The 27,322-nt window shown below is 36.7% G+C and overlaps 1 protein-coding gene and 1 long non-coding RNA gene across 4 annotated transcripts; one reads left to right on the top strand and one right to left on the bottom strand.

Annotated features, from left to right (window-relative positions):
* Positions 1–17,975: 17,975 nt before the first annotated feature.
* Positions 17,976–21,869, top strand: LOC130470057 (uncharacterized). 2 transcript variants are annotated; one of them, XR_008930118.1, is made up of 9 exons: positions 17,976–18,116; positions 18,284–18,365; positions 19,196–19,250; positions 19,353–19,451; positions 19,592–19,697; positions 20,288–20,426; positions 20,531–20,572; positions 20,688–20,726; positions 21,732–21,869. It is a non-coding gene; the product is annotated as an uncharacterized lncRNA (long non-coding RNA). The 2 variants fall into 2 exon arrangements; XR_008930117.1 differs by lacking the exon at positions 18,284–18,365 and having other exon boundaries at positions 17,977–18,116.
* Positions 21,870–23,678: 1,809 nt separating this feature from the next.
* LOC130470056 (uncharacterized) lies at positions 23,679–26,021 on the bottom strand. Of its 2 annotated transcripts, XM_056839615.1 has the most exons (4): positions 25,882–26,021; positions 25,746–25,796; positions 24,272–24,958; positions 23,679–24,193 (listed from the first exon to the last, which is right to left on the bottom strand). In XM_056839615.1, the coding sequence occupies exons 3-4, from the start codon at positions 24,816–24,818 to the stop codon at positions 23,694–23,696; spliced, it is 1,047 nt and encodes a 348-aa protein (XP_056695593.1). In that variant the 5' UTR covers positions 24,819–24,958; positions 25,746–25,796; positions 25,882–26,021; the 3' UTR covers positions 23,679–23,693. The 2 variants fall into 2 exon arrangements, with proteins under 2 accessions (XP_056695593.1, XP_056695594.1); XM_056839616.1 differs by lacking the exons at positions 25,746–25,796; positions 25,882–26,021 and having other exon boundaries at positions 24,272–25,592.
* Positions 26,022–27,322: the final 1,301 nt, after the last annotated feature.

Raw genomic sequence — 27,322 nt, 5'->3', positions numbered from 1 at the left:
GTAGGTGAGAGCGAGTACAGGGGGTGGTTGAATTTGGAGTGGTGATGGTGATTTGGTTGGTGATTGAGCGGGTGAGGTTTCCATCGGAATCGGAGAGTTAGGGTTTCTTTTTCTTTTGAGTTGGAGAAGTTTGATGGTGTGATTTGAGGTGCTCATGGTTTTAGGCGTTTTATAGGTGTAGGGAATTTAAGAGGTTAAGTGGGAAAAACCGTGTGGAAGATGAAGGAATTTGAGAAAGGGGAATGGATGGAAGGTGAAGAGTTTCTTTTATATTGCTGATTTGTTTTGGAACGAAAAAATAGGATTTTGTTTATTTAAAATCGTAACAACTTTTAATTTAAAAAATTAATAAAAATTGCTTGGTTAATTTTCTAATATTTACTGATTTATTAGGGAGTTGCTTACCTGGCTTAAGTGTTGAGTGAGTCGATCTTTTACGATGGTAAGCTTCAACTGTGTTTGCACACGAAAATTGTGTTTGAAATAATCAGTATCATACACCATTGTTGTTGTCTTCGTCTTTAGAGGAACTTCACTTTTGCATTTATCTTATTTTGATCATTCCGAGTTCCATCCTCATTTTCTCATGTTTCTCCCTGTTTAAGGGCTTAGTCAAAATATCAGCAATTTGATAATCAGTTTGACAAAAATCTAATTTAATTAAACCTTTCTCAACATTGTCTTTAAGGAAGTGGTGTCTAATGTGAATGTGTTTGACCCGGGAATGATGAACCGGATCTTTTGAAATACAGATAGCGCTAGTGTTATCACAAAATATAGGAACACAATCATAGATAATACCAAAATCTCTTAACTGTTGTTTTATCCATAGAATTTGTGAGCAACAAGCTGCAGCAGCTGCATACTCAGCTTCAGCTGTGGATAGAGCAACAGTGTTCTGTTTCTTGGAACCCCAAGAAACCATGCATGGACCTAGGAACTGTACCATACCTGATGTGCTTTTTCTATTTACTAGGTCACCTGCATAATCAGCATCAGCATATCCTTTTAGCTCGAATGATCCACTTCTTGGATAGAATAGGCACAGATCATCAGTTCCTTTGAGATATCTAAGTATTCTTTTTACAGCAGTTAAGTGAGACTCCTTTGGATTGGATTGGAATCTTGCACATAGTCCTACACTAAAAGAAATGTCAGGTCTACTAGCAGTTAATTATAAGAGTGATCCAATCATACCTCTATACTTCGTTTGATTTACACTTTTCCCATTAGGATCTGTGTCTAATCTGGTGGCAGTTCCCATGGGAGTGTGATTTACTTTTGCAGAATCTAGCTCATATTTCTTTAGGAGTTCCTTCACATATTTTTGCTGGTGGATCATGATTCCTTCTTCTGTTTGTTTGATTTGTAGACCAAGGAAAAAGTTGAGTTCCCCCATCATGCTCATTTCAAATTCACTGCTCATTAGATTTATAAATTCCTTGCACAGATTTTCATTAGTTGCCCCAAATAATATATCATCTACATAAATTTGAACAACTAATAAGTCAGTTCCTTTTGATTTTAGAAACAAAGTTTTATCTATTCTACCTCTTTTAACATTATTTTCTAAAAGGAACTTTGAAAGTCTTTCATACCAAGACCTAGGAGCTTGTTTTAGTCCATAGAGTGCTTTGTCTAATTTGTATATGTGGTTTGGAAATTCGGGATTTTCAAATCCAGGGGGTTGTTCCACATATACATCTTCTTCTAGGAACCCATTTAAAAAGGCACACTTAACATCCATTTGATAAAATTTAAAACCCATAAATGCAGCAAAGGCAATTGAAATTCTAATGGCTTCTAGTCTAGCAACAGGAGCAAAGGTTTCTTCGAAGTCAATACCTTCTTGTTGATTATAACCTTTAACAACTAACCTTGCCTTGTTCCTTATGATTGTTGCATGTTCATCCTTTTTGTTCCGGAACACCCATTTCAGTCCTATCACCTTTTGATGTTTTGGCTTGGGTTCCATGTGCCATACCTTGTTTCTTTTGAATTCATTCAGCTCTTCTTGCATAGCAATTATCCAGTCAGCATCTTCCAAGGCTTCATTGTGGTTCCTTGGTTCAATCATGGAGAGGAATGCATGAGTTGCACAGAAGTTCCTTAGTTGGGATCTCGTCTGAGTTCCTTTTCTAATATCACTCATAATGAGTTCTATTGGATGGGAACTCTGATGCTTCCAAGGTTTGGGTTGAAATTGTGCAACTGGTGTTGTAGTAGCTCCTTCTGTTCCTTCTGTGATCTCAGTTCCTTGTTGTGAGCCATAGAGTTCCTCGGGTTCAGATGCTGTTTCTGGTTCTTCTGGAACTGGACCTTCTGGTTGTTCCTCTTGAATTGGAACTTGTTGATTCTGTTGAACTGTTTCTTTAGCTGTTTGTTTGATTGGGTGAACCTCTTCATCATTATCTGAGATACGGGACAAACCAATTTCGAAACTTTCTTGTTCCTGTGCTGCATCAAATTTGTTAGATTCATCAAAAATTATGTGAACACTTTCTTCTACACACATTGTCCTTTTATTATATACTCTGTAGGCTTTGCTATTTAAGGCATAACCTAGGAACACTGCTTCATCGCTTCTTTCATCAAACTTTCCCAAGTTTCTTTTGCCATTGTTGTGAACAAAGCATTTACAACCAAAAGCTCTAAAATAAGAGATGTTGGGTTTTGTACCTTTTAGTAGCTCATAGGGAGTTTTGTTTAGGATAGCTCGAATCATAACTCTATTTATAATATAACAAGCTGTGTTAACTGCTTCAGCCCAGAAGTTCCTAGGTAAGGAACTGGCTATTAACATGGTTCTTGCCATGTCTTCTAAGGTTCTATTTTTCCTCTCAACAACTCCATTTTGTTGTGGAGTTCTGGGAGCTGAGAAATTATGGTCCATACCTTGTTCCTTGCAGTATTCATCGAATTTGTAGTTTTCAAATTCTGTTCCATGATCAGATCTAATGTGGATCAGTTGATGACCTGTAGTTTTCTGGATTTTCTTTGAAAATGCAACAAACTCATCAAACGTTTCGTCTTTGCTTGTTAGAAATATGACCCAAGTAAAACGGGAGTAATCATCAACAATAACCAAAACATATTTCTTCCCACTTCTGCTTTGAATCCTCATTGGGCCACACAAGTCCATATGGATGAGTTCCAAAGGTTTTGTGGTGCTTACCAATTTCTTAGGCTTAAAGGAACTTCGGACATGCTTGCCTTTTGCACATGCATCACACACTTTATCATTTAGAAACTTGATTGAGGGGAGTCCTCGAACTAGTTCCTTTGATCTTAGTTTGTCAAGCAGTGAGAAACTAGTAAGTCCAAACCTCCGGTGCCATAGTAGGGAATCTTCTTCAAAGGCACTGAGGCAGGTTAAATTGTTCCTGGGAACTGTATTGAGATCCACAGAATATGTGTTCCCTTTACGAGTTCCTTCCAAGATAACCTTCCCAGTGTGATTATTAATGATTTGACAATTTTCAGAAGTAAAACTTACAGAGTTTCCTTTGTCACAAAATTGTGAAATACTTAGTAGACTGTGCATTAAACCCTCGACTAAAAATACATTTTCAATTGAATAGTAACTTGACCTTCCGACTTTTCCAATTCCGACAATTTCTCCTTTCATGTTGTCTCCAAAGGTCACAGTTCCTCCATTGTAGGCTTCTAGTGAGAGGAATTTTGATTTGTCTCCTGTCATGTGTTTGGAACACCCGCTGTCGAGATACCACGAGTTGTTCCTCTTCACTAGAACCTGTAAAGAAATCAAGGATTAGTTACAGGAACTCGGGTTTCCTCGAGTTCCTTTTCAACTACAATGTCTGACTTCTTAACCCACTTTTTCTTTACATAATCTATGTTTCTTTGATCTAGTTCCTTCATTTTAGAGCATTCGGTGCTTACATGATTTCCACTGCCACGCGAGAAACAGACTTTTACACTAGGGAGTTCCACATACTTTTTCTTATGACTGGTTTTGTGATTGTAACCTAGACCTTCTGTTCTCTTGGATTGAGAATTCTCAATCCACTTGGGGGGAACTTTAGGTGGATGTTTCTGTGCCCTAGCCATGGCCAATTCCCTCTCTAGTTTCTCTTTCTGTTCCTTTGTGTTTATCAGATCTTTGTTCAACCTTTCTAAGTCGATGTTGAACACTCCCATGTTAATCTCCAGGGACTTTGTGGGATCTAAACTTAGGTTAAACATCTTATATTGACTGAGTTGCACTTGTAGAAGTATGTTCTCATTTCTAATTTTCTCAAAAGACTCATTAATGGAGGTATTTCTATCTAGCAACTCAAAGAACCTGCCTTGAACATCAGATCTAATGTTGTTCAAGTAATTTATGTGATCTTTACTGAGTTCCAAGGCTCTATCACTTTGTGCTTTTAAAATACTTAGCTTTTTATAATCATCTAGAGTTTCTAGCAATAGTTCAATTAGTTTTGACTTTGAGAGACACTGAAGAGTGGAGGAACTTACTTCTTCTGATGGAACTTGTTCAGTTCCTTCTGTTCTTGCCATAAGGCAAAGATTTGCAGTTTCTTCATTTGGTTGTTCCTCATCATCTTCTGAATCAGTTTCTTCGCCCCATGCAGCTATCATAGCCTTTTTGAAGTTAGGCTTGTTGAAGGTGGATTTATTGTAGCGTTCCTTGACCTGTTCCTTTCCTTTTCTTTTGTCGTTTTCCCACTGAGGGCACTCACGAATTTGGTGATCAGTTTCTCCACATTTGAAGCAACCTTGCTCAGTTTTGGAACTGACAGTTTTCCTTGCAAAGTTCCTTCCTTTCTGGTTGCCAGGTTTGAAGTTCCTGTAGAGTTTTCTCATTCTTCTGACCAGCATAGCAGCCTCCTCTTCATCTGGTTCAGAATCATCGAGTTCCTCAGCTTTTAGAGCAAGCCCTCGGTTTCTGGAGCTCTCAGGAACAGCAGCTCCAAGGTGCAGTTCATGAGTCATCAAGGAACCAGCAAGTTGTTCAATGTTGAATTTTGTGAAATCCTTGGTCTCAAACAGTGTTGTGACCTTTGTTCTCCAACGATCATCTTAAGGCATGCTCCTTAGGATTTTTCTCACTTGTTCATCTGTGGGAATGATTCTACCAAGGGAAACTAATTCATTTGTTATGTTAGTAAAACGAGTAAACATCTCTTGAATAGTTTCTTTTGGAAGCATTTCAAATCTCTCATATTTAGACATTAACAGATCAATTTTGGAACGTTTAACTTCGTTAGTTCCTTAGTGGGTTACTTGTAGTAATTCCCAAATTTGTTTAGCGTTCTTGCACCCCATGACCCTATTGTGTTCATGGGGTCCAAGTCCACAATGCAAGATTTTAACTGCCATAGCATTCATCTCATATTTATCAAAATCTTCTTTAGAGAATTCAGACATTGGTTTAGGAACTACCTCGTTTTCTGCATTGGTTTTTGTTACCTCGAAGTCTCCAACTTCAATCACACGCCATACTTGGTAATTTTCTGCTTTGATGAATATCTCCATTCTGTTCTTCCAGTATGAGTAGAATTTGCCGTTGAACATAGGTGGCCTTTGCGTGGAGTAGCCTTCTTCCAGTTTCTCTTGTGTATTCATACTATCAGGAACTAGACTCAAACAGGGTTTCCTGTGTTTTTATTGAGTACTGGCTCTGATACCAATTGATAGTCTAATAGGAACACGCACAAGAGGGGGGGGGGGGTGAATTGTATTCGAAACTAGAGTGAGTTCCTTTGCTTTTAAGGTAATATAAGGAACTGAAAAAGACAGAAACGAATGTTGCTCAATTTGAGGAAACTTCTTGACACTAATCAAGAAGAGAAAACCTCAAAACCCTTTTATATTAAAATAATTCCTCGATTACAATAATATAACAACTTGAGTTCCACTCAAACTCAAGTATCTCACAGTAATCTACTCTGATTACTCTCTATTCTTTTTCTCTCTTTCTCGACTTTAACTCAAAAGCCTTTACAAGATTACTCAATCTCTACTCACTCAGATTACAATTTGTTTTGAAAACTCTAGTTAATAATAAATCTCTTTTGATATTTGTGGAACTTAGGAACTTGAATATTGCTAGGACACAAATCAACTTAATAAACTCTGTTGAAAGCGTTTTGATAGATAAGAAAGTAGATAGAATATTTGTGTGATTTTACCAGAAGGAAAACGACTCTTTATATAGAGATAATCCTTAGGGTTAGTTCCCTTCAAATCTCAACTGCCCACACTCCTACATACTTGGTCTCCACGATCCATGACTTGTGGATCAAGGGAAGACCACTTCTCTTAAAACGGTTTTTAGAGAAAATCGTGGTTTAGACTTTGTCAACCACTAAAAGATTTGTGAAAATATTTATTGAAATTAAATCAGATATTTAGGAGAAGTTTTAGGGAAAATAAAACTGTTTTAACAAGAGGGATAAAAACAGATTTTATTAAAGAAAATAAAACGACACTTTATTTATGTAATTTTTTCTTAAAACTTGCTGTTAAATAATTTGATAAAATCTTAATAAATATTTAATTAAACATCCTAGTTCCACAATGTATCTTAATAGCTATTATTATTTTACACAGAAATTCTAAGAGTATTTAACTACCTAGGTTCGTGTTTTGCTCTTTTACTGGAGCTACAACTCAGCAGCTGCAATGGTTCCTTCTCTGGAACAGGTGAGTTCCTCTAAAGAAACAGAGGAACTCATCACATGAAAACTTCATCCTTCTTTGCTTTGTTGTTCCTCTGTTGTGTGTTAGCTTGGAGTTCCTAGCTTTGCGCATTCCACCTCAGGAACATCAGCAACCATCTCAAGTTCCTCTCTGGAACAGAAACACTTTACTTGTAGACACACCAGAAACTTAAATCATGAAGTTTGCTATTTGTCATCAACCAAAATCAGGGTCAACAACGAGTAATGAGCTAAAACACTTATATTTCCTCCGTTATGTGTCCAAATCATTAAAATTTTGACCCTAAATTCTCATTATTATGTACTACCTACATCACAAAACGTTATGTTACGATTAGTATACGGAGTATATTTGTTACTATTGTAATATGATGAGATAGAGTTACATAATTAGCCTTCCCATGTAATATATATACGGAGTTGAATTAATGAGAAAGTACGAGTTGGAGAATTATTTTATCATGGTATCATGAGCCTAGGTTAAACCTAGTTTTTTTTCTCTTCCGCAGTCATTGAGAACAGCGAGATTATGAGGTATATCCATCTTCCTTTGAGCGTGAGTTTGTGCGTTCTTCCATTATTATGGGAAAAGACGGAGAGGAGGTTGATCTAGACTATTATCTTGGCTCTAGTGATGGACCCGGGGTGGTGATTACGCCCGTCAAACTCCGTGGGACTTCCAATTACGATGAATGGGCTGAGGCCGTGCGGCGATCGATGATCTCTAAATTCAAATACGGCTTTCTTGATGGTTCCATTCAGGAGCCTAAGACGGATGCGACCAAGATGAGACATTGGGTCGCTGTGAATTCGATGCTAGTGTCGTGGATCACTATTACTATTGATGAAAGTTTGCGATCAACGGTAGAAGATTTTGACATTGCTGGCGAACTATGGACTCATTTGAGAAACAGGGTACTGTGTAGTTAGCGGTACACGAGTCTGCCATATTAAATTGGCCTTGAGTGACTGCAAGCAGTCAGTTTCGGATAGTGTTACAATCTATTTTGGTCGCTTATCCAAGATATGGAAAGAGTTTGTTCAATATGCTAGAGTACCTAGATGCACTTGTACAGGATGTTCATGTAATATAGCCAAGCAGGTGGGAGATATAAGGGAGGAAGATCATCTACACTATTTTTTGATTGGTCTAGACGACCATTATGAAGCTATACGTGCGCAGTTGCTAGCACAGACTCCATTACCCTCTGTAGATGAAGCATATCAGTCTGTTGTTAACACAGAAAGTCTGCGTGCCAAGGGGGGTAAAGCTAAGGAGGGTGTCATGGCTTTCAAGGTGGAGACGAAGTCGCGTCCGAGGTCTGGTGATACTGCTGAAAAGTTCTGTAATCATTGCAATCGGGAGGGCCATGAGGAAGAGAGTTGTTATCAACTCATTGGGTTTCCCGACTGGTGGGATGAGAAAAAACGAGGGGGCAGGGGGCCAGGCAGGGGCGGCAAGACTGTTGGACATAGAGGAGGTAGAGGCGGACGGAGTAGTGGCTCGTTGACAATAACTCGGGTGGCCAATGTGAGTGCAGCAGGAGGCGTGGTTGGCTCGTCTGGAGCAAATGGGGCAGCAGCTACGCAAGGCTTATCTGGTGTGTCAGACAATCAAGTTCAACAGATCATGGACATATTAAATAAACCTACGCATAAATTACAAGGTAATGTCGCTTTACAATGGATTATTGACACATGAGCCTCTAATCATGTGACGGGTGATTTTGCAAGTTTGAGTAATGTCAACACATCGGTTCCGGTGGTGTTACAGGATGGCCAAACGGCGAATTCTAATCAATACGGTTCAATAACATTGGAGGGTGGTTTAGTACTGGATAATGTTTTGTTTGTACCAAAATTAAATTGCAATTTAATTTCTGTAACTTAATTAATTAAGTGACGAATTAAACTGCTCTGCTCAATTTACTAACAAAATGTATGTTATTCAGGACCATTCGACGAGGATGGTGATTGGCGTGGGTGATCGAAGAGAAGGACTATATTTTTTTTCGTGGGGTTCCGCAAGTGAGGGTGCTAGCGGTGGATTGCGTAGTTGACTTATGGCATCAACGTATGGGGCATCCTTCGGAGAAAGTGTTGAGGTTACTCCCTCCTGTGAGTAGTACTGCTAGGAAGCAAAATAACATTTGTGATGTATGTCCGCGTGCAAAACAATGTAGAGAGAGCTTTCCGATTAGTGATAGTCAAGCTAGTAGAATTTTTGAATTAGTGCATATTGATTTATGGGGTCCTTACAAGACACCTTCTTCTTGTGGTGCAAAATATTTTCTTACCATTGTTGATGATTTTTCAAGAGGTGTGTGGATTTATTTACTTAGCAATAAAACCGAAGTTGAGTCCATGTTTCTTAATTTTATTGCTATGATCAAGTGTCAATTTAATCAAAACACCAAAGTTGTTCGGAGTGATAATGGTACAGAATTTAATTGCTTGCAAGGCTATTTTTTTAAGCATGGTGTATTGTTTGAGTCGTCGTGTGTTGGGACACCTCAAAAAAATGGGAGAGTGGAGAGGAAACATCAACATATTCTGAATGTGGGTAGAGCATTGCGATTCCAAGGAAATTTGCCTAAGAAATTTTGGGGCGAATGTATTCTTACTGCATGTTTCTTGATTAATCGAACCCCTACACCTCTTCTTAAAAATAAAACGCTGATAATTGGGTTTTTAACCCACTAAGGATGGTGTTTTTAGGTGGACTTTAGTGTTAGTTTAGTAGGTTTTTATCTCTTTTTCCTTACTTTTTCCAATTTTCTTACTTTTCTTAGCTTCACTAGTTTTTATAGTTTTTAGGCATTTTTCTTCTTTGTTTTTCTTTGTGTCCCTTGTTTCCTTTCCCTTTGTGTAGGTATTTGGTGATCCACGAGCATTTTGATGAGCCAAAGAGCCAAGAAAAGAGCCGGAGAAACCGGAAAAGCCAAGGAGTCGAACTTGTGCACCACTGCCATACTAAAACGAGCATAACTTTTTTTCTACTTAATATTTTCTTGTGATTCTAGTTGGAGATGAAATCTTATTCCAAGAGCTTTCCAAGGAGTGGTCACACGACTTATTTGGACGAGTAACGAAGAAGTTATGGCCATTTGAAGCAGGCTATGTTCGATTTTCCGCGAGAAGACTCATCCCGCCCGCGACAAGGACCATCCCGCCCGGGACAAGCCATCCCGCCCGCGACGAATTTTACCCCGGGTGGGATTTTGCTACTGGAACTCTTTGTTATTTTTTCCCAGCTCTCTCGTCCCGCCCGGGACAAGCCATCCCGCCCGGGACGGCGTGGTCTGCGATGTTTTTATTTTGACGGATTCCCCAATGTTAAGGGGATATCTATCGTTTTTGGCTCAGAACTTCAGAGACATTCTCTCAGATTTTCAGATTCTCTCTCTAGAAAAATACTTAGTTGGTTTAATTTACTTGCTTACATAGATTAATCTTCTACTTCAAGATCAAGAATCAAGATTGTAATTCACATTTTCAGCAATTTCCTCCATTGAAGCTTCATTGTAAACTCTAAACTTCTCTACTTTTTATTTCAATTAATCAAGTAGTGGTATTATTCAATTCTTGTTCTTACTTATTGATTTCCATTAATCTTTATCAACTTATTATCATGTATTACTCGATTATTGTTGTTGTTGGTTTGATTTCCATGGATTGTGAGTAGTAAATTTCTAGGGTTCGGGTGAATCCCTCTTTTGAGTCATGAACAATTGATTTATGCATGTGGGATTTTAGTGATTGTGGGATGTTTATTAGTTGATTGATAGGGTTTTATAGCTAGTATTCATGTTTGATCATCATTTAGACTTATTTCTAGTCTCCTCAACCAAGGATCGAAAGATGAAATTGAGTGGTAGGCTCCCTTTTGATTGCTAGACTAAAAGACCATGAAAATAGGGCTTCCAAGTCTATGGGATTATATTTTCATCGTAACTTACGTTTTATTGCTTGAATTCATGTTTTGCACCATGAAAATAGGTTGTAGCTCATGATCAAGTTATCCTTTCTAGCTCGATAGAGTAGTTAGGTGCCTTAGATGACTATCCACTAATTTATTTCCTAACATTGCTTCTAATCCTCATGTTTTTTAACCGTTCATGATTAAATTGAGTGGTGTTGCCCGTACCTTAGTCTCTCTTAATTGAATTTTCATCCTTAAATTATCTTAGTTTGTCCTAATTAGTGTAGAACTCTTAACAAATCAAAACACCCCCGACTTGACTTAGCTTTTATATTCGATAGCATTTGGTGGTTGATTCATAGCCTCTCTTGGGTTCGACCCTTTCTTACCCTTTCTACTTAGTTAGGAAGACCGAGTTAGGTTATTATTTGATAGGTTGGCGACGCTCTATCAAACACCTTATGAGATGTTGTTTGGTAAACCTCCGTCATATGTGTCTATAAGGGTGTTTGGTTGTTTGTGCTATGCATATAATCAACGTAGTAAGGGAGACAAGTTTGAGTCATGGAGTAGGAAATGCGTGTTTCTTGGTTACCCATTTGGTCAAAAAGGGTGGCAACTGTATGACTTGGAGACTCATGAGTTTTTTGTTTCTTGTGATGTAAAATTTCACGAACGAATGTTTCCGTATGCAAGTGTGTCAAGTGAGTCGTTGAGGCATGCTGGTGAGGATTGCGTTGCACATGAATGTGAGATTGTGGGTGGTTTTGATCACTGGAATGTGGATGAGTGTGAGGGCAGGTATGCTTCTTTGGGGACAGCAAGGTCTTGCTCACAAGGGGTTGGGAGCAGGTATGTTGCTGGTCAGGAAGAGGGTGTTGTTGTGCAGGCTGCAGTGAATGCAGAAACTGCAGTGACTGCAGAGAGCTCTGCGAGGAATGGGGCGCAGAGCGATGGAATGCAGGAGGCGCGAGGCGAGGCGCTGCTGGGGCGCAGTGGGGCGCTGCAGGGGCGAAGTGAAGCGCTGCTGGAGGCGCAGGGCGAGGCGCGCCCAGTTGAACCCAGCCATCTTGCGTCTCAGCAACAGACTGCTTCTGTGGAGGGCGAAGCTACAGCTGCTGTACTTGCTGTACCTACTAGGCAATATCAGCAGGTTCTTTCTGGTGATGTGCAACAACACATTGGAGGTGTTGTGGATGTTAGGTTATGATACATATGATAATTCATAAATCATGCGGAAAAACCATAAAGCCAGGAAAGCATATTATTTACACATAATCATTTAGCATAGTTTAGATGCATACACTTTGTTGCGTGTCTTCCCTAGCTGCGCCCGAACCGAACAAGAACAAGTCTTTAGGACTCCAAGTGTCGTCCCTCCGTAGACAGTCCACAGCACGTCCGGATCCGCCTTAAGCTTGACCAACTAGGATCGCCCTTAAGGTACTTAGAATTTTCGGCACATATAAGCAATTGTATGACTGAATTTTTGCTCTCAAAAATCACTTTGAATACTTGAATACTCGATCTAAATTGTGAGCATTGATCACCTATTTATAGGGCATGGGTATCGGATATTAGAATCCTACTAGGAAACGATTTAGTGAATCTGAATTAATCTAAAATTCAATCACTTAATTTATCTAGTAGACTTAGGAAATCAATTTTATACGAATCCTAACCGATCAAGGTTTCGTACGCAAGCACAAACACACACGCAGGCGCAGCAGCCCACGAGGGGCGCCATGCGCGCGCGCGCACTGAGCCCAGCCCCAGCAAGTGCTCGCAGCCCACGAGGGGCGCGCGCCTGTTGGCCTTGCTCTCGCGTTTGGGCTTTGCTTGCTTTGGTCGCGCGCGGGCTTTGCTAGGCGTTGGGCCTAGCTTCGTGCTAGGCCTTGCGTCTAGCAAGCTCGTCCGATGTTTATTCGTACGATACGCTTCCGATTAAATTCCCGATTCCGGAATTCATTTCCGATACGAACAATATTTAATATTTCCGATTCCGGAATCAATTTCTGTTTCGAACAAATATTTAATATTTCCGTTTCCGGAATTATTCCGATTCCGGTAATATTTCCGATTCTGACAATATTTCTGTTTCCGGCAATATTTCCGGCAATATTTCCATTTCCGATAATATTTTCCGATACGTACCATGTTTCCGTTTCCGGCAACATCTACGACTTGGATAATATTTATATTTCCGATACGATCCATATTTCCGTTTCCGGCAATATCATCGTTTCCGGAGTATTCATTTCTTGCCTGTGACGATCTCAGCTCCCACTGAAACCAAGATCCGTCGATTCCGAATATCCATAGATGGAGTATTTAATGCCATTAAATACTTGATCCGTTTACGTACTATTTGTGTGACCCTACGGGTTCAGTCAAGAGTAAGCTGTGGATTAATATAATTAATTCCACTTGAACTGAAGCGGCCTCTAGTCAGGCATTCAGCTCACTTGATCTCACTGAATTATTAACTTGTTAATTAATACTGAACCGCATTTATTAGACTTAACATTGAATGCATACTTGGACCAAGGGCATTATTTCCTTCAGTGGATAGCACACGTGATAGGAGGGATGGAGATACGGAGTTGGGGAGAGGGAGACGTGAGAAGTTTCCGTCTACAAAATTGCGGGATTGTGTGCTCCATACAATACGAAAAAAATATAGCACTTCTGAAACTTCACCCACGACAACATCCTCTTCAGGTACTCCTTATCCTATCACATATTTTGTTAATTATGAGTGTTTTTCGTCGAAACACATAAATTTTATTGCAGCGTTGCAGGAAGAAAAAGCTCCAAAAACATTCAAACAGGCTATGCAACATGAGGGTTGGCGAAAAGCAATGGCAGCTGAGATTGATGCTCTTGAAGAACAGGGAACTTGAACATTAGAAAGTTTACCGGAAGGGAAGAAAGCAATTGGAAGCAAATGGGTGTATACATAAAAGCGTGATGAGGACGGAAATTTACTTCGTTTAAAAGCACGCCTAGTCTGTATGGGAAATCATCAGGAGGAAGGGCTAGATTATAATAAACCGTTTGCCCCGGTAGCAAAAATGGCGACGGTCCGTACTTTTTTGGTTGTCGCGGCTGTTAAGAATTGGGAGGTGCACCAGATGGATGTTCATAATGCTTTCTTGCATGGAGATTTAGAGGAAGAAATTTATATGAAGATCCCTCCTGGCTTTCAGAAAAATGCCTCAGATAAGGTCTGTAGAATGAGAAAGTCGTTGCACGGGCTTAAACAGGCTCCGAGATGTTGGTTTGAGAAATTGTCTACGGCTCTGAAGACATACGGGTTTAAGCAATCACTTTCCGATTATTCTTTGTTTACCCTCACCATAGGTGCGTTGCAATTGAGTGTGCTTATTTATGTCGACAATATGATTATTGCAGGAAATAATACGTTGGCTTTGGAGAGTTTTAAGGCTTACTTGAGTCAATGTTTTAATATGAAGAATCTAGGTGCTCTGAAATATTTTCTAAGGCTTGAGGTGGCTCGGAATAGTCATGGATTTTATGTCTGTCAGAGAAAATATGCATTGGATATTATTTCAGAAACGGGGTTGTTGGGAGCGAAGCCCGCATATTTTCCGATGGAGCAGAATCACAAATTGGCCTTGGCTGAAGGACCGGTGTTGGCAGACGGAGAGAAGTATAGGCGCTTGATTGGGCGCTTGATTTATTTGGCAGTCACAAGGCCGGACTTGGCGTACTCCGTTCACATTTTGTCGCAATTTATGCAAGCACCGCGAGAGGAGCATTATATTGGGAGGCCGCATTAAGGGTGGTTCGTTATCTGAAAAAGTGTCCGGGTCAAGGGATTCTCTTACGTTCCGACAGTACATTACAGTTGGAAGGTTGGTGTGATTCGGATTGGGCAAGTTTCCCGTTGACGCGTCGTTCGTTGACTGGTTGGTTTGTGTTGCTTGGTCTATCCCCACTGTATTGGAAGACCAAGAAACAACATATTGTTTCCCGTTCCTCTGCAGAAGGCAGAGTATCGTTCGATGGCGGCACTGACGTGTGAGTTAAAGTGGTTGCAACAACTACTACGAGATTTGGGAGTTGAGCTTAAGCAAGGTATGAACATGTTTTGTGATAGTCAGTCGGCTTTACACATTGCCCAGAGTCCTGTGTTTCATGTACGGACGAAGCACATTGAGTCAGATTGTCATTTTATTCGTGACGCGATCAAGGAAGGGATCATCTGTCCCTCATATGTATCAACGAAGGTGCAGTTAGCGGATATTTTCACCAAAGCGCTGGGGAAGGCACAATTTGAGTTTTTTCTAAACAAGATGGGCATTCGAGATCTTCATGCTTCACCTTGAGGGGGGATGTTACGATAAGTATACGGAGTATATTTGTTAATATTGTAATATGATGAGATAGAGTTACGTAATTAGCCTTCCCATGTAATATATATATATATATATATATATATATATATATATATATATATATATATATATATATATATATATATATATATATATATATATATATATATATATATATATATATATATATATATATATATATATATATATATATATATATATATATATACACGGAGTTGAATTAATGAGAAAGTACGAGTTGGAGAATTATTTTATCACGTTATCATGTAATCATGTAAGGTCTTGTTAGATTGGTCTTGGTACGTATTTTCATAATATCAACTTTTTTATAATTTTTTCACATACGGAATTGGATATATTAGTGGTTATATATTGTATTGGAGTCTGTGTAAATAGTAAGCATAAAGAATTTTAATGAACGGAGGTAAAAGTAGTTTATGACTCATTCAGGATGATTACAGTTTCCAGTTTTTATTTTTTTTTGGTTTTGAAAGTCATAGTAGTATGATTTAGATAGATTAGAGCATGAACTAAACAATAGCCAAACATTTCTCTCAAAATAGCCATACCTATATTAATCATGTTGATTTTAAAAATTGACAATAAAAAACTGAAAACTATTTTTGTAGTTTTTATATTTTAGTTTTAATTTTGTTAAAAAAAAACAGAAAATTGGAAACAAAAAACGATCACAAAGGAGCCTTTTTTGTCAGTTTGTCACGTTAGATTTTCAAACTACTAACTTTTCTAAGTTATACTCCCTCTTTCAATAGAAAGCTACAACCTCTTGTAACTTGATCATGACCAGAGTTGACTTCTTCCTTTAGTACTTGTGAAATTCATGTTATAGAAATAATTAAATCATACTGATTTTCACGTTCTCATAAAGTAATACGGAGTAATATTGTCTCAACAGTACTACTATTTAATTTGCTGAAATATCATGTTGCATTTTAGTACCAGCTTTTCATTATCGGAAGACTTTCCCATCTTCCAGCTAAAATTTCTATAGAAATGTGGAAAAGAAAAATACAATAATTGTTCATCAAGACATTAATTAATTGTCCACTTGAATTGCTTATATGCAAACGTTAATAGGGTATACAATCTTAAATAAACAAGCTCACATACTCGTATGCAGACCATGTGATGAGCGGGAAAATGTGAAGGGTATGTACATGCACGGTAGGGATTTAGATGTGCTTAGCGGAATCACGGAAAATTATTTTATACTCTGTAGCATTTAACACAAGGATCGATCTCATTCATATAATTAACTAGTTTAGGACCCGTGCAACGCACGACTACTACTAAAACAATTTATTATTGTAATCGTAACTAAAAGACTTGTGATATTAGGAAAACATGAAAGTTAAAAAGATATATGAAAAAGTATAAATTCAAAGTTGTGTAAAAAAAATATTCAAATGAACTAAATTTGCATATTACTATACAAAGTTAAAAATTATAGTCGTTTACTTGTATCTAGCATGTAGAACGATCTAACAACGTTAACCAAACCCGAATGACTCAAGACTAATTTTCGAAAAGACCCGAGCATAACCGAGTTAGTCAAATACAACATATTTTGAATTGAGTAAAATCTTGATAAATAAACTTATATGTTAGTCTACTTACCATGTATTATTATTTTAATTAACATTCTTACTTACCAGTTACCATGTATTATATTATTAATAGTAGACTAACATTAGAAGTTCATTTATTAATATTTTTTATATTTTCTATCAGATTAAAAAGTTATAACAATACATAAATAAAATTATATCATAAAGGAAAAAATAATATTGATTTAGCTTTCCTCCAATAATATATTATGCAGTACACATCTATGGTAATTAAAATATATTTTTATCTTAGTTTCCTTAAAAACCGTAATGTAATTTATTTATTTAAAACAAAAAAAACATTTTGGCGGGAAAAAATCGCACCAGGAAATGACACGTGTCATTCCTGGTGTCTCTTTTAGTATATAGTAATAGATATTACGTTGTATGAATATTATTACAATTTTACATACTCCCTCCGTTCCCGAGTACACGCTTAAGTTTGACTTTTTACACTATTCACATAATTCACTTTTACCCTATTTTATTTCTAGTATATGAAAACAAAAGGTAGCATATAATATATTGTTGGCTTCATCTTAACATATATTTTCAAAATATTAATATTCCATAAGTTTTTATAATATGTAGTTAAACATATTGGTGGTCAAAGTTGTGTCTTGGCAAGCGTGTCGACTCGAACCGGTGCGTGTATTCCGGGACGGGGGGAGTATTTCTTTAAAGCTTGATTTACACAAGGCACGAACAAGGACAAATTAATTATAGCAGACATAAAATTTAAGTGCGATTCCTATTGAGGATAACGCAGTTATCCTATATGATAGAATATCGTATGTAGTAGATTTATGTTATAACTAAGCTATATGATATAAGATAAAAGTCTATATGAATTAGGAAACCTACGGAGAGTAGGAGATCTAGTTTGTATTATAAATCACTACTACAAAAATGGGCAAAGAGACCCTTACAGAAAGACCCATTGGTTGAGATAACGGGTCTCTTTAATATAAAAGATCTAATATTAGAGATAACGGGTCTCTAATGACTCAAATGGCCCATAATTTTGGCTGGAAAAATAATGTAAAAGAAACACGAGATCCCTTGTTTGAAATAACGGGTCTCTATTGTATCATGGGGCCCACATTTTCTAAACGAAAAATTGAGAAAAAGTAATATGAGACCTTGTATTTGAGTTAACGGGTCTCTTCTACACGGTGGGGCTACAAAGAGATGACAATAGGAGAAAAGGAGAGACCTCTTCTTTCGTTACCGGATCTGTTTCTTTTTTGTTTCATTTTAAAATAATATCACGACTCACGAGCTTTACCTTTATCCCTCTTTCTCCGCAATCTGCACTGGCTGCCCCTCTCAATCTGAGAAACACTCAGAAGCGACGACGTCGACGCCTCTGTAATTGGAAGCAGTCAGAAGAGAGCATCCACAATGGTACAATATAAGTGCAGATCTGAACCAGACGAACCTATGGCATCAACTCATTCTCGACCTCGCTTTTATCGCTCTCGCCACTTTCAAGGTCTGTAATTTTTTAGCTCGAATATTTGATTTTGTGATTTTTTTTTTGTTGATTTCATTTGAACTTCATGTTAATTTTGCTGAAATTTGTTGGTTTTTCTTATTTGTTATGGATTTAGCGGATTTTTGGTTTTGTTTTACTTGTATGGTTATATGTTGTGAGATTAGGGTTTGGAGGATAGATCTTCGGGAGTATTTGAGCGGCATTAGGATTTGAGATTGCTTTAAATGTTTCAAGGTGTAAATTAAGGTAACAGGAACTGACCTCACCCCAGATTTCAGTATTGGTCTCATACCTTATACTAGAAGTGATGTTGCGATTTGATTGTCCTCATTGTCAAGTTTTGGATTTAATTTCATGACTTTTCTTTGAATTATGATGTTTTTTTGTAACAATACCGAAATTGTTCTAAAGAGGCTTCCTCCTTGGCTGGAAAAGGGGGTTCTTGGTCCTATACAAAATTAGTTTTAAAGCAGTTTAGTTGGCTAATCTATTATGATCCAAATGTTAAAGTGGATTGAATATCTTGCTTACATTGCCTCCATCAAATTAGATGCAAGTCTACTTATAATTGAACATTAAGCTATTAAACTATCTAGATTTTGTGGTGGTAGAACTACATCTCCGTTTGGTGTTGACTTGAATATATGATTGCCATCAATCAAGAACATTTTGAACTGCTTACTGAATGATGAAGTTGGCCATATCACATATCAAACCTATCATAGAAGACATCATATCAGGTGAATTTATCTAAAATATAATGCAAGCTCTCATCACGGCAGCCGCTCTCATCACATTTTTATTGCAATCAATACATTTATACTTCCTATTTTTGAAGGTTTATTTAGTGCATTTTCCAACATATAAATCAGATGAAATTCCTTTTGGTCTCGGTCTCTCTCCGCTTCCTTCTTTGTTTTCATATTTAGACATTCAGTTCCACCTGGTGCCGCTAGCTTTAGGGGAATAATGAACAGTCACTGGCACACAGTCCATAATTTGAACTTCACCCTTTTCTTTTAGTTTACGTACATCTTTTCTTGTGACTAAATGTATCCGGGATCTTGTAATTCCAGGGAAAACTGGGAGGATGCAAATCCTGCTTCTTGGGGATCAAGTCCGCAATATCGGGTATGAAATTATGTCATTTTCTTTGGGTGAATATGAAATCATGTCTATATATTTGAATTCTTTCTCTTGAAATGTGATTGACACGGTTGATGTTTTTTTCAGCCTGGAAGTCCTCCTCGAGAACATATGATGCCCCTACTCCAGTAGGCTGGGCTTCAACTCCTGGTGGCAATTATAATGATCCTGAGGCCCCTAGAGATGGTAATCGGCTATCCGTTCACTTTGGTGTCTTTTTTAACATAAAAATTAATGTGTCTTTATCTTTTTTTCTTTAAACATGTAACTGATAAGTATTCTCTTTTCATGTAATGCTCTATGTCCGTACTTTCCATAACTCCTAGTACGCAGCCCACGACACCAAGCTCTGTATCGTATTTCTTGGTACTCTTGGTGGGTAACCGATAACTCCTGGAGGCGGTGGCCTTGATATGATGTCTCCTATGATAGGTTTGACTTCTGTACCTAGGACTATACCTCCCTCTGTACCTAGGAACAATCAATTTCGGCCTCATATCCTACAAGCTCTCATCACGACATCCAAGTGAATTTACCTCCCTCTGTACCTAGGAACAATCAATGTTAGCTTCTGTTCAACTAATTTTCTCTAACTCTTGTTGGTTGATTTTGGCATTAAACCAAATGTGTTGATGGTTTTGGTCCCACTCTTTTAATTAACTTGATTTTGGCTGAACTAAATTGATATTTCTTGTCTTAATGATGCGGTATTCTGTAGGCCAAGAACTAATTAAGATTTTAAATATCCAATACTATGATTTGCAGAGATTTTAAGGCATATGAACAATTCTAGCTACAAATTATTATATCTAAGAATAATATTACATTAAATTTTTACAACATTACCCCAAAAGTTAGTCAAGTAGGCTAGAAAAATTTGCAACTATGCTTAAGTGATTCATGTTTTGTACTTTGGCTTCCACTTCTCCTTGTTCTTTTGTGTTGTTTTTGTTAATATCATGTTGTGTGGCATTCTATGAAAAACAGGAAGATTAAGAGATTTCAATTGTTGTTTCCTTCAGGTTATTGATTAGGCGACCTAGTAGAAGAGTTTTAAAGAAGACAATAAAGGACTAAGGTGTATAAGTAAAATCCACAGTCAACCTTCTGAGAACCGTATAGAGGCTTGCAGATCATTTTACATGACTCCTTGTCGTTCAGGTCAACTGGAAACTACTGGGTTGCGTTACATTTTTCTATCTGTAATTCTGTACTTGAAATTTTAGTTGATTGTGTTATTTACTTATTAGGTTTGAATTTTGCAGCATTCGATTGCTCTAGGTAACACGTCTACAGAGAAAATCCAGGTTAGTGACGGGTTTTTTTTTTTTTATCAATTTGAAATTTGAAATTATTGATAAATTTTTCTTCATCTATATTCTAGTCATCTACTATTTTTTTTCCGTTTTGAAATGTGATTAGGCTCATATGGTAGTTGGAGCAAGAAGTGAACCTTCTAAGGTATTCCGCTTCCCTTCCTTTCTCTGGTTATCCATGGGAATATTAATGTGCAAAATAGTAGAGGATTTCCATGCACTCAATACAATCCCAATGTGATGAAAACAAATGATTCCAACAGTAAACAATTGAGAGATTATACATTTTAATGTTTCTGATTGGAGTTCGAATCTGTTTTCGTTATGCTTGTCACAAATTAGCCACAGGAGGGTATGTTATCTTGTATACTAGTAATGTTCCTTGTTTTTGTACTATGCACGTGATCTAGGGATGTGACATGTCGTCCAATTAGTTATTATGTTGATTATGGGTAGCCAAGTAGTATGACCTGGCATGAGGGTATCTTTAATAGGAGTTCTAGATTATGTAGCATTACACTCCTTACATTCTGAAAATATCAGTCAATTACAGTACATAAAATGTATCTATGACCTGGTGTTGAAGACTCCTAATGCCAAAGCTCTATTTGATATTTATATTCTTGATTTATTTATGGTTGATCCTAAAGAGAAGGGAAACAGGGGGTGGTTCATGAATCATACCCTTTATTGATTTGTTACTGCAGGCTGAAGGAGTAGTGCAGAAATTCCCATTTTTGGTAGGATATCTGTGTGGAGTGTGGTTGTGTGGTATCAAGTCAATCAGAGTTTTACGTTGGATTACAAAGGGTTAACTTGATGCTACCATTCATATTATTTTGTTAAACAAGAGAAATACTGATTTTTTGAGCTATGAGAGGTGATCATATTCCAGTAAGTGGTGAAAACTTCTGTGTTCGACTGTGAGATTTTAAATTATCCAAAAGCTAGTTGGTAATAACATATAGTTACTATCCTGATTGATTGTTTCCTGTGTGTGTGTCGCATTCTTGAAAATTTATCTGATGCACTTTCCATTTTCATTTTCATGACTAATGAGTTTTTTCTATGCCATACTAAAATATAAAGAATACAAACTTCCCATGCTTTTAATTTACTGCATTTTCTTGTCTACATGTGATTGTTGCAGAGATGAAAAAACAACAAAGGAGGACATTAGCTGATGGAAGAAAGTTTGATGGAAGGAGCCAAGGAGGGGTTCTGGACTTCTGGTGGATAGTTGAGCATATGCTTGTGCCCACATTGATAATAAGTAATAAGTATTGTTGTCAATTTTATTGTTTAATTTTGTCAAAGTTACGTAGACTCTTTTGAGCCTTTGTTATTTTTATGTTTTTTGAGACTACAATCGATGTAAAGCAGGAAATATTTTTGTTTGTTTTGGTAATTGTAAGAATTACAGAGTATTTTGGAATTACGAAATTGGTTAAATGCAGATTTGTTAGGCCGAAATATGGTTTATGCTGAATTTTTTTTTAATAAAAATAAATGAAAAGAGACCCGTTATTTATAAAAAGGGGTCTCTCGAGTATAATAATAAATAATAGTAAAATATTCAAAGAGACCCCCTATCTAACATATGGGGTCTAAGTTTGTTGGATAAAATAATATTAATAAATTCAAAGAGACCCTCTATGTTAAATATGGGGTCTGATTTTTTTTACAAACATACCTCATTTCTCTAATAAGGGGTCTCTTCTCCTTCTATATTATTTTTTTATGGTAAACATATTCAGACCCCTTTTCTTTAATAACGGGTCTCTTGTTTTTAACAAACAGACCCCTCTTCTTGAGGGGGTCTCTTTTATAAAGAGACCCCCCCACCTAGAGACCACCTTAAATGGGGTCTCTTAGGCCATTTTGGACGGGTCTCTTTGCCCATTTTTGTAGTAGTGAATAGAGGCGTATGCCCACAAATAATAACACAATACAACATTATATTTTCCCCATCAATAATATATTTTATCTTATCCTATCAGACCTGAAATAAGTGAAAATAAGGTGAAGAGAACAGAGCCTTAGTCCGCACAAATACGGATCTAGATAACATCAGAATCGAAGGAGAATGTTCTAGAACGCTTTGTCACGTTGTGAGGGGGCGACGGTTATTACTAATGTGTAGGGTTTGGTGGTTGTTATTCAACATATAATTAATAAATAAAAAAATTGGGTCGGGCTATGTCACGTTTTTTTTTTTTTTTTTTGGTATACCATCTGGTTCACCCTCGGGCGATGTCACGTGTTACTATATTAATTACATTTACATTTACTATATTAGTATTTTTGCAATGATAACATGAAGCATATAATAGCTTAATGGTAAAAAATTTATTGTTTAAATTCGATGTTTATATAAGCAAAGTGTCACGTATCACGTATACTTAATTACATATATAAACGCCTATTAATATATAATATAAATTGATATGGTCATCAAGTGTATATATATGGCTGGTGACTTGATGAGAAATCTACAATAAATTCCTAATTGTAACACCATACGGCCGGTGAAACATCCTAGAAATTTAACTATAGAAATTACAGCCTGTTTGGCCAAGCTTCTAGGAAACGGTTTCTGTTTCCTAAAAGTAGTTTTCTAGAAACTGTTTCTAGAGAAACCGTGAAGGTGTTTGGCCACACAGTTTAAGAAGCACTTCTTAGAAACAGAAACACTTTTACATTGTTTGGCCCATTGCTTTTGTTATAACTTCTTGTCTATTATTAACTAATTCTTAAAAGATGTTATTGTTGATTCTAAATCATACTATTATAAATAATTTCCATGTTAACTTTTACCTAAAAAAAATATTATCCTTATTATGCATTAATTATTTTGTTAAACCAAAATTTATTCCAACGACATATTTAATAAAAGTACTACTCCGAATATATATATATATATATATATATATATATATATATATATATATATATATATATATATATATATATATATATATATATATATATATATATATATATATATTTATTGAGAAAAGATAGCTCGGGTATTTTTTTTAATTTAAACCAATTTCCACCAAACTATTTTAAGTTAATATAATATGTTTAATACACAACTAGTAATAACCTTTTATACACATTGCTCTTGCAAATCTTGTTTCAACATAGAAGATGCAATGTTGTGCCGGACAGACTCCATGCTATCATCATCCATTGAGCCATCGTGATCTTCTCGTAAAGTACTCGAAGAACCACCACCAATATCTTGAGCATCTTCTTCCACCACAGGAATATAATTTGGGTCCGCATCGCATTTGTCGAATTCCAAATCTTCAAGTGCATGTCTTCTAATGTAGTTGTGCATAGCCATAGTTGCAGCAACAGTCTTGTTTTGTGTTTCTAGTGGAAAATTTGGCATCATGGATAGTATCCTCCATCTACTTTTCCATACTCCAAATGTTCGCTCAATCACATTCCTTAATGAAGAGTGTTTATAATTATAGACTTCGTAATAACCGGTTGGAGGTTGAGTTGAACGGCGATAATCAGGAATATGATATCGTTGGCCTTTAAACGGAGCCAAAAATCCTTTCATATTAGGATAACCCGCATCAACAACATAATATTTACCTACATTGCAAAAATGAGATATTACATAATATACAGTACGTAATAATATTAATTGTCATAAAATACACAAAAGTTTACCTTCTGGTGGATGAGGGAACGCCTTCTTTGGATTATCCATTGCATTCTTTAAAACACGATTGTCATGAACGGATCCAGGCCACCCAACAACAAAGTATGTAAACAACATGTCAAAGTCACAAATTGCCAGAATATTTTGAGTTGGGTGCCCTTTACGCCCTATGTAAGGAATTCTATCTTCTTCCGGAACAACACATGGGATGTGAGTCCCATCAATGGCACCAATACAATCCTTGAAATGTGGCCAATACTTATAGTTACCTCGTATTTTGACCGAGACCTCCCTAAAATATGGATCAGAAGCTCTCACAATATCTCTAGAAAATTTAGTCATAGCTTTAAGAACTTCATTCATTTTTCTACTGATTGTTTCCCCCGAATGTTTAAACCTATTTTGCAGATTACGGTTTGATTGAAACTGAGCACATAAATATATAAACATTGCAAGTGATTCTTCAGAACACATGGTCCTAGTAGACTTCAAACCATAATCGTCTTTCAACAATTTAGCAAGACTACAGAACACATCAGACTCCATTCTAAACATCCTATAACTCTCACCTGGAGTTGAAAGCACTTCTTGTACCCATTGCCATCCAGAACACAATGAAATTCTAGGGGGTTGTTTTATCAAGTTGATTCATCATCCCACGTCGCTTTTGATCTCTTCACTTTTTGCTCATTCATCTAACTCCATAAGATTAGATTGAAAAATATAACAAATAAACAACTAACATAGGATAAAAAATAATCTATGAAAGTAATAAAAAATTCAGTATACAAATATTTTGAATTGCCTCTCTAATAAAAAATTTAGTATACAAATATTTTGAATTGCCTCTCTGTTCTATGTTTGGTTGAGTCAAAATTTGGCAAACAATTTATTCAAGGGAAGTAATAAATAATTAGGATGTGTTAGTTAGAAAGTGGTTTAACAAATTGTAACTTAATGATCATCATATATTCTATAATACTTTGATGATAGTACTTTGCATTACCAAAATAATTCTTAGTAGGATGTAGCATTATCAAAATATAGTACTTATCAAAACCCAGCCGGTTCTTCTTGATGATAGTACTTTGCATTATCAAAACCAAGCAGCAACTTATATTTCCTCTTGCAAATTTATTTTTTACATGATTTTAGTCAAGTGTTTAAACTTTTTTAATCATTTCATTTATCTTAACATCTGTAAACTAACTTATATAAAACTTATTCTTATCAAAATTTGCTTAATTTGTAGAACAGGGTCTTTAAATTTAGGAGTTCTAGACATTGAGCAACTGGCCCAAATCAAAGTAGATAAAACAAATTGTTTCAGAACACACCCACACACTAGCATTAAGGAATTAATATAACAATCACGGCCTAGTGCCGACGCCGACTTGTTTGAATCAAAAAGTTAATGGGTCAGAGATTGGAGAGGAAAGTAGGATAAACAAAACTAATCTATTTTTTTTTAACTAAACTCACCTGATTTGAAGGAGGAGAAGGAATAGTAGATGGATGCATCTTCGATTTCCCCTATTCAACCAAAATTACAGAAATTAGGGTTCTACACCTAACAAATTAATTGGGGAAACAGATTTGTATAAATAATTAAATTCACCTTATTAGCTGTGTTGCTCGTCGTAGATTTCGTGGGTGGACGAACGGGTGGAGTATTCATCGACGATGTAGGTGGTCTGCGTTCTCCGGGATGCATCGATCAGAAATAATGAGGGAAGTAGGAGAGACAGTTGTGAGTTGAGGGAAGTAGGAGAGACAGTAAAGATGAGAGAGAAATAATGAACTTGATTTATTTATTATATGAGGGACAATAGGTCATTTTTTCTATTCAGAGGGGCAAGGCTGTCAAAAAATATACTCTCATTAAATGAGGGGAATAGCTCCCCGAGAAACTAAAATCAGAAGCCTCCTTTTGGAGCTTCTGTTTCTCAAGCCCATAGAAGCTAGTTTGGGCTTCTAGGAAGCTGTTTTCTACAACACAAAAATCCTTGTTTGGCCAAGTTTCTACTTCTCACTCGTAGAAGCTGCTCTAGGAGCTTGGCCAAACAGGGTCTTAGGAAAAAAAATTATATTAGACGTGACGGTGGCAGAAATTAACACAGTCTTACTCTGCATTAACGGAGATGTGCATATTTTATGGATCGGAGTTTCACTTTTACTTATTTGAGCTAGTTGTTATAAATTTGAGATACCAATTGCCTGTTGGTTCAATGGTGATTGGGGCTGAACTTGGTAGGGAGAACTCGTGTTCGATCCCCCGCAACATCAATTGGTAGGGAACTAGAACATATCCACCTAGAACTCGCCCCGAATCCGGATTAGCCTTAAGGGTGAACCGGGTGCTAACACCAAAAAAAAAAAAAAAACTTGAGATGAACCCTAGCTTAATACTTAAGTATTTCGAGTGAACGGAAGGGAGTAATGTAGAAACCTATTTCTTGGAGTATGTTTTAAATATTCTCCTTGGACATTTATTTAATTAATTGAGTCATCTACACCTAGTATTTAAAAAGGATAACCATAGATTATTGGAAGTCATGTGTCACCATAGATTATTGGAAGCCATATGTCATCTCTCATTTCATTCATCAGTTCATTATTAGTTTTTTTTTATTATTATTATTATTCTTTCTATGTTTTACAACTTTAACTCCTCTTTCACTTCAACTTCCTTATTCAACATCAATTACTAATAGTTCAATATACACATTAACCTCTTCCACTTCACCCCTTTAACATTCAATATTAATTCAACATATAATTTTTATATTTTTTCAACCTTCAAATTAGGGTTGACAATTTCATCAAAGTCCGACGGATATTCGAACAACCCGAACCGAATTTATGGTTGAAACCCCATAAAACACTGTTGTTAAACGGGTGGCGCGTGGATCGGGTGATGGGTCGGGTCGGATTCGGATGGAGCTTCATCCAACCCGTCACCCGATCCATCATCTGATCCATCCATCCATCCGTTAAAATTATTAATTTTGTTTACTACAATTACTTAATTATTAATATAATCTTGTATGTATTACCTA

The sequence above is a fragment of the Spinacia oleracea genome, chromosome 3, assembly GCF_020520425.1.
Source record: "Spinacia oleracea cultivar Varoflay chromosome 3, BTI_SOV_V1, whole genome shotgun sequence".
NCBI classification, from domain to species: domain Eukaryota; kingdom Viridiplantae; phylum Streptophyta; class Magnoliopsida; order Caryophyllales; family Amaranthaceae; genus Spinacia; species Spinacia oleracea.
The sequence above is the reverse complement of the archived record's forward strand: the minus strand, read 5'-3'. Positions and strand labels throughout refer to the sequence as shown.

Coding starts and splice junctions, on each gene's coding strand:
- LOC130470056 (XM_056839615.1), bottom strand. CDS start 24,818: ATGTTTAGAATGGAGTCTGATGTGTTCTGTAGTCTTGCTAAATTGTTG. Junction 24,194..24,271: donor GTTCCCTCATCCACCAGAAG/GTAAACTTTTGT, acceptor TTTGCAATGTAG/GTAAATATTATGTTGTTGAT.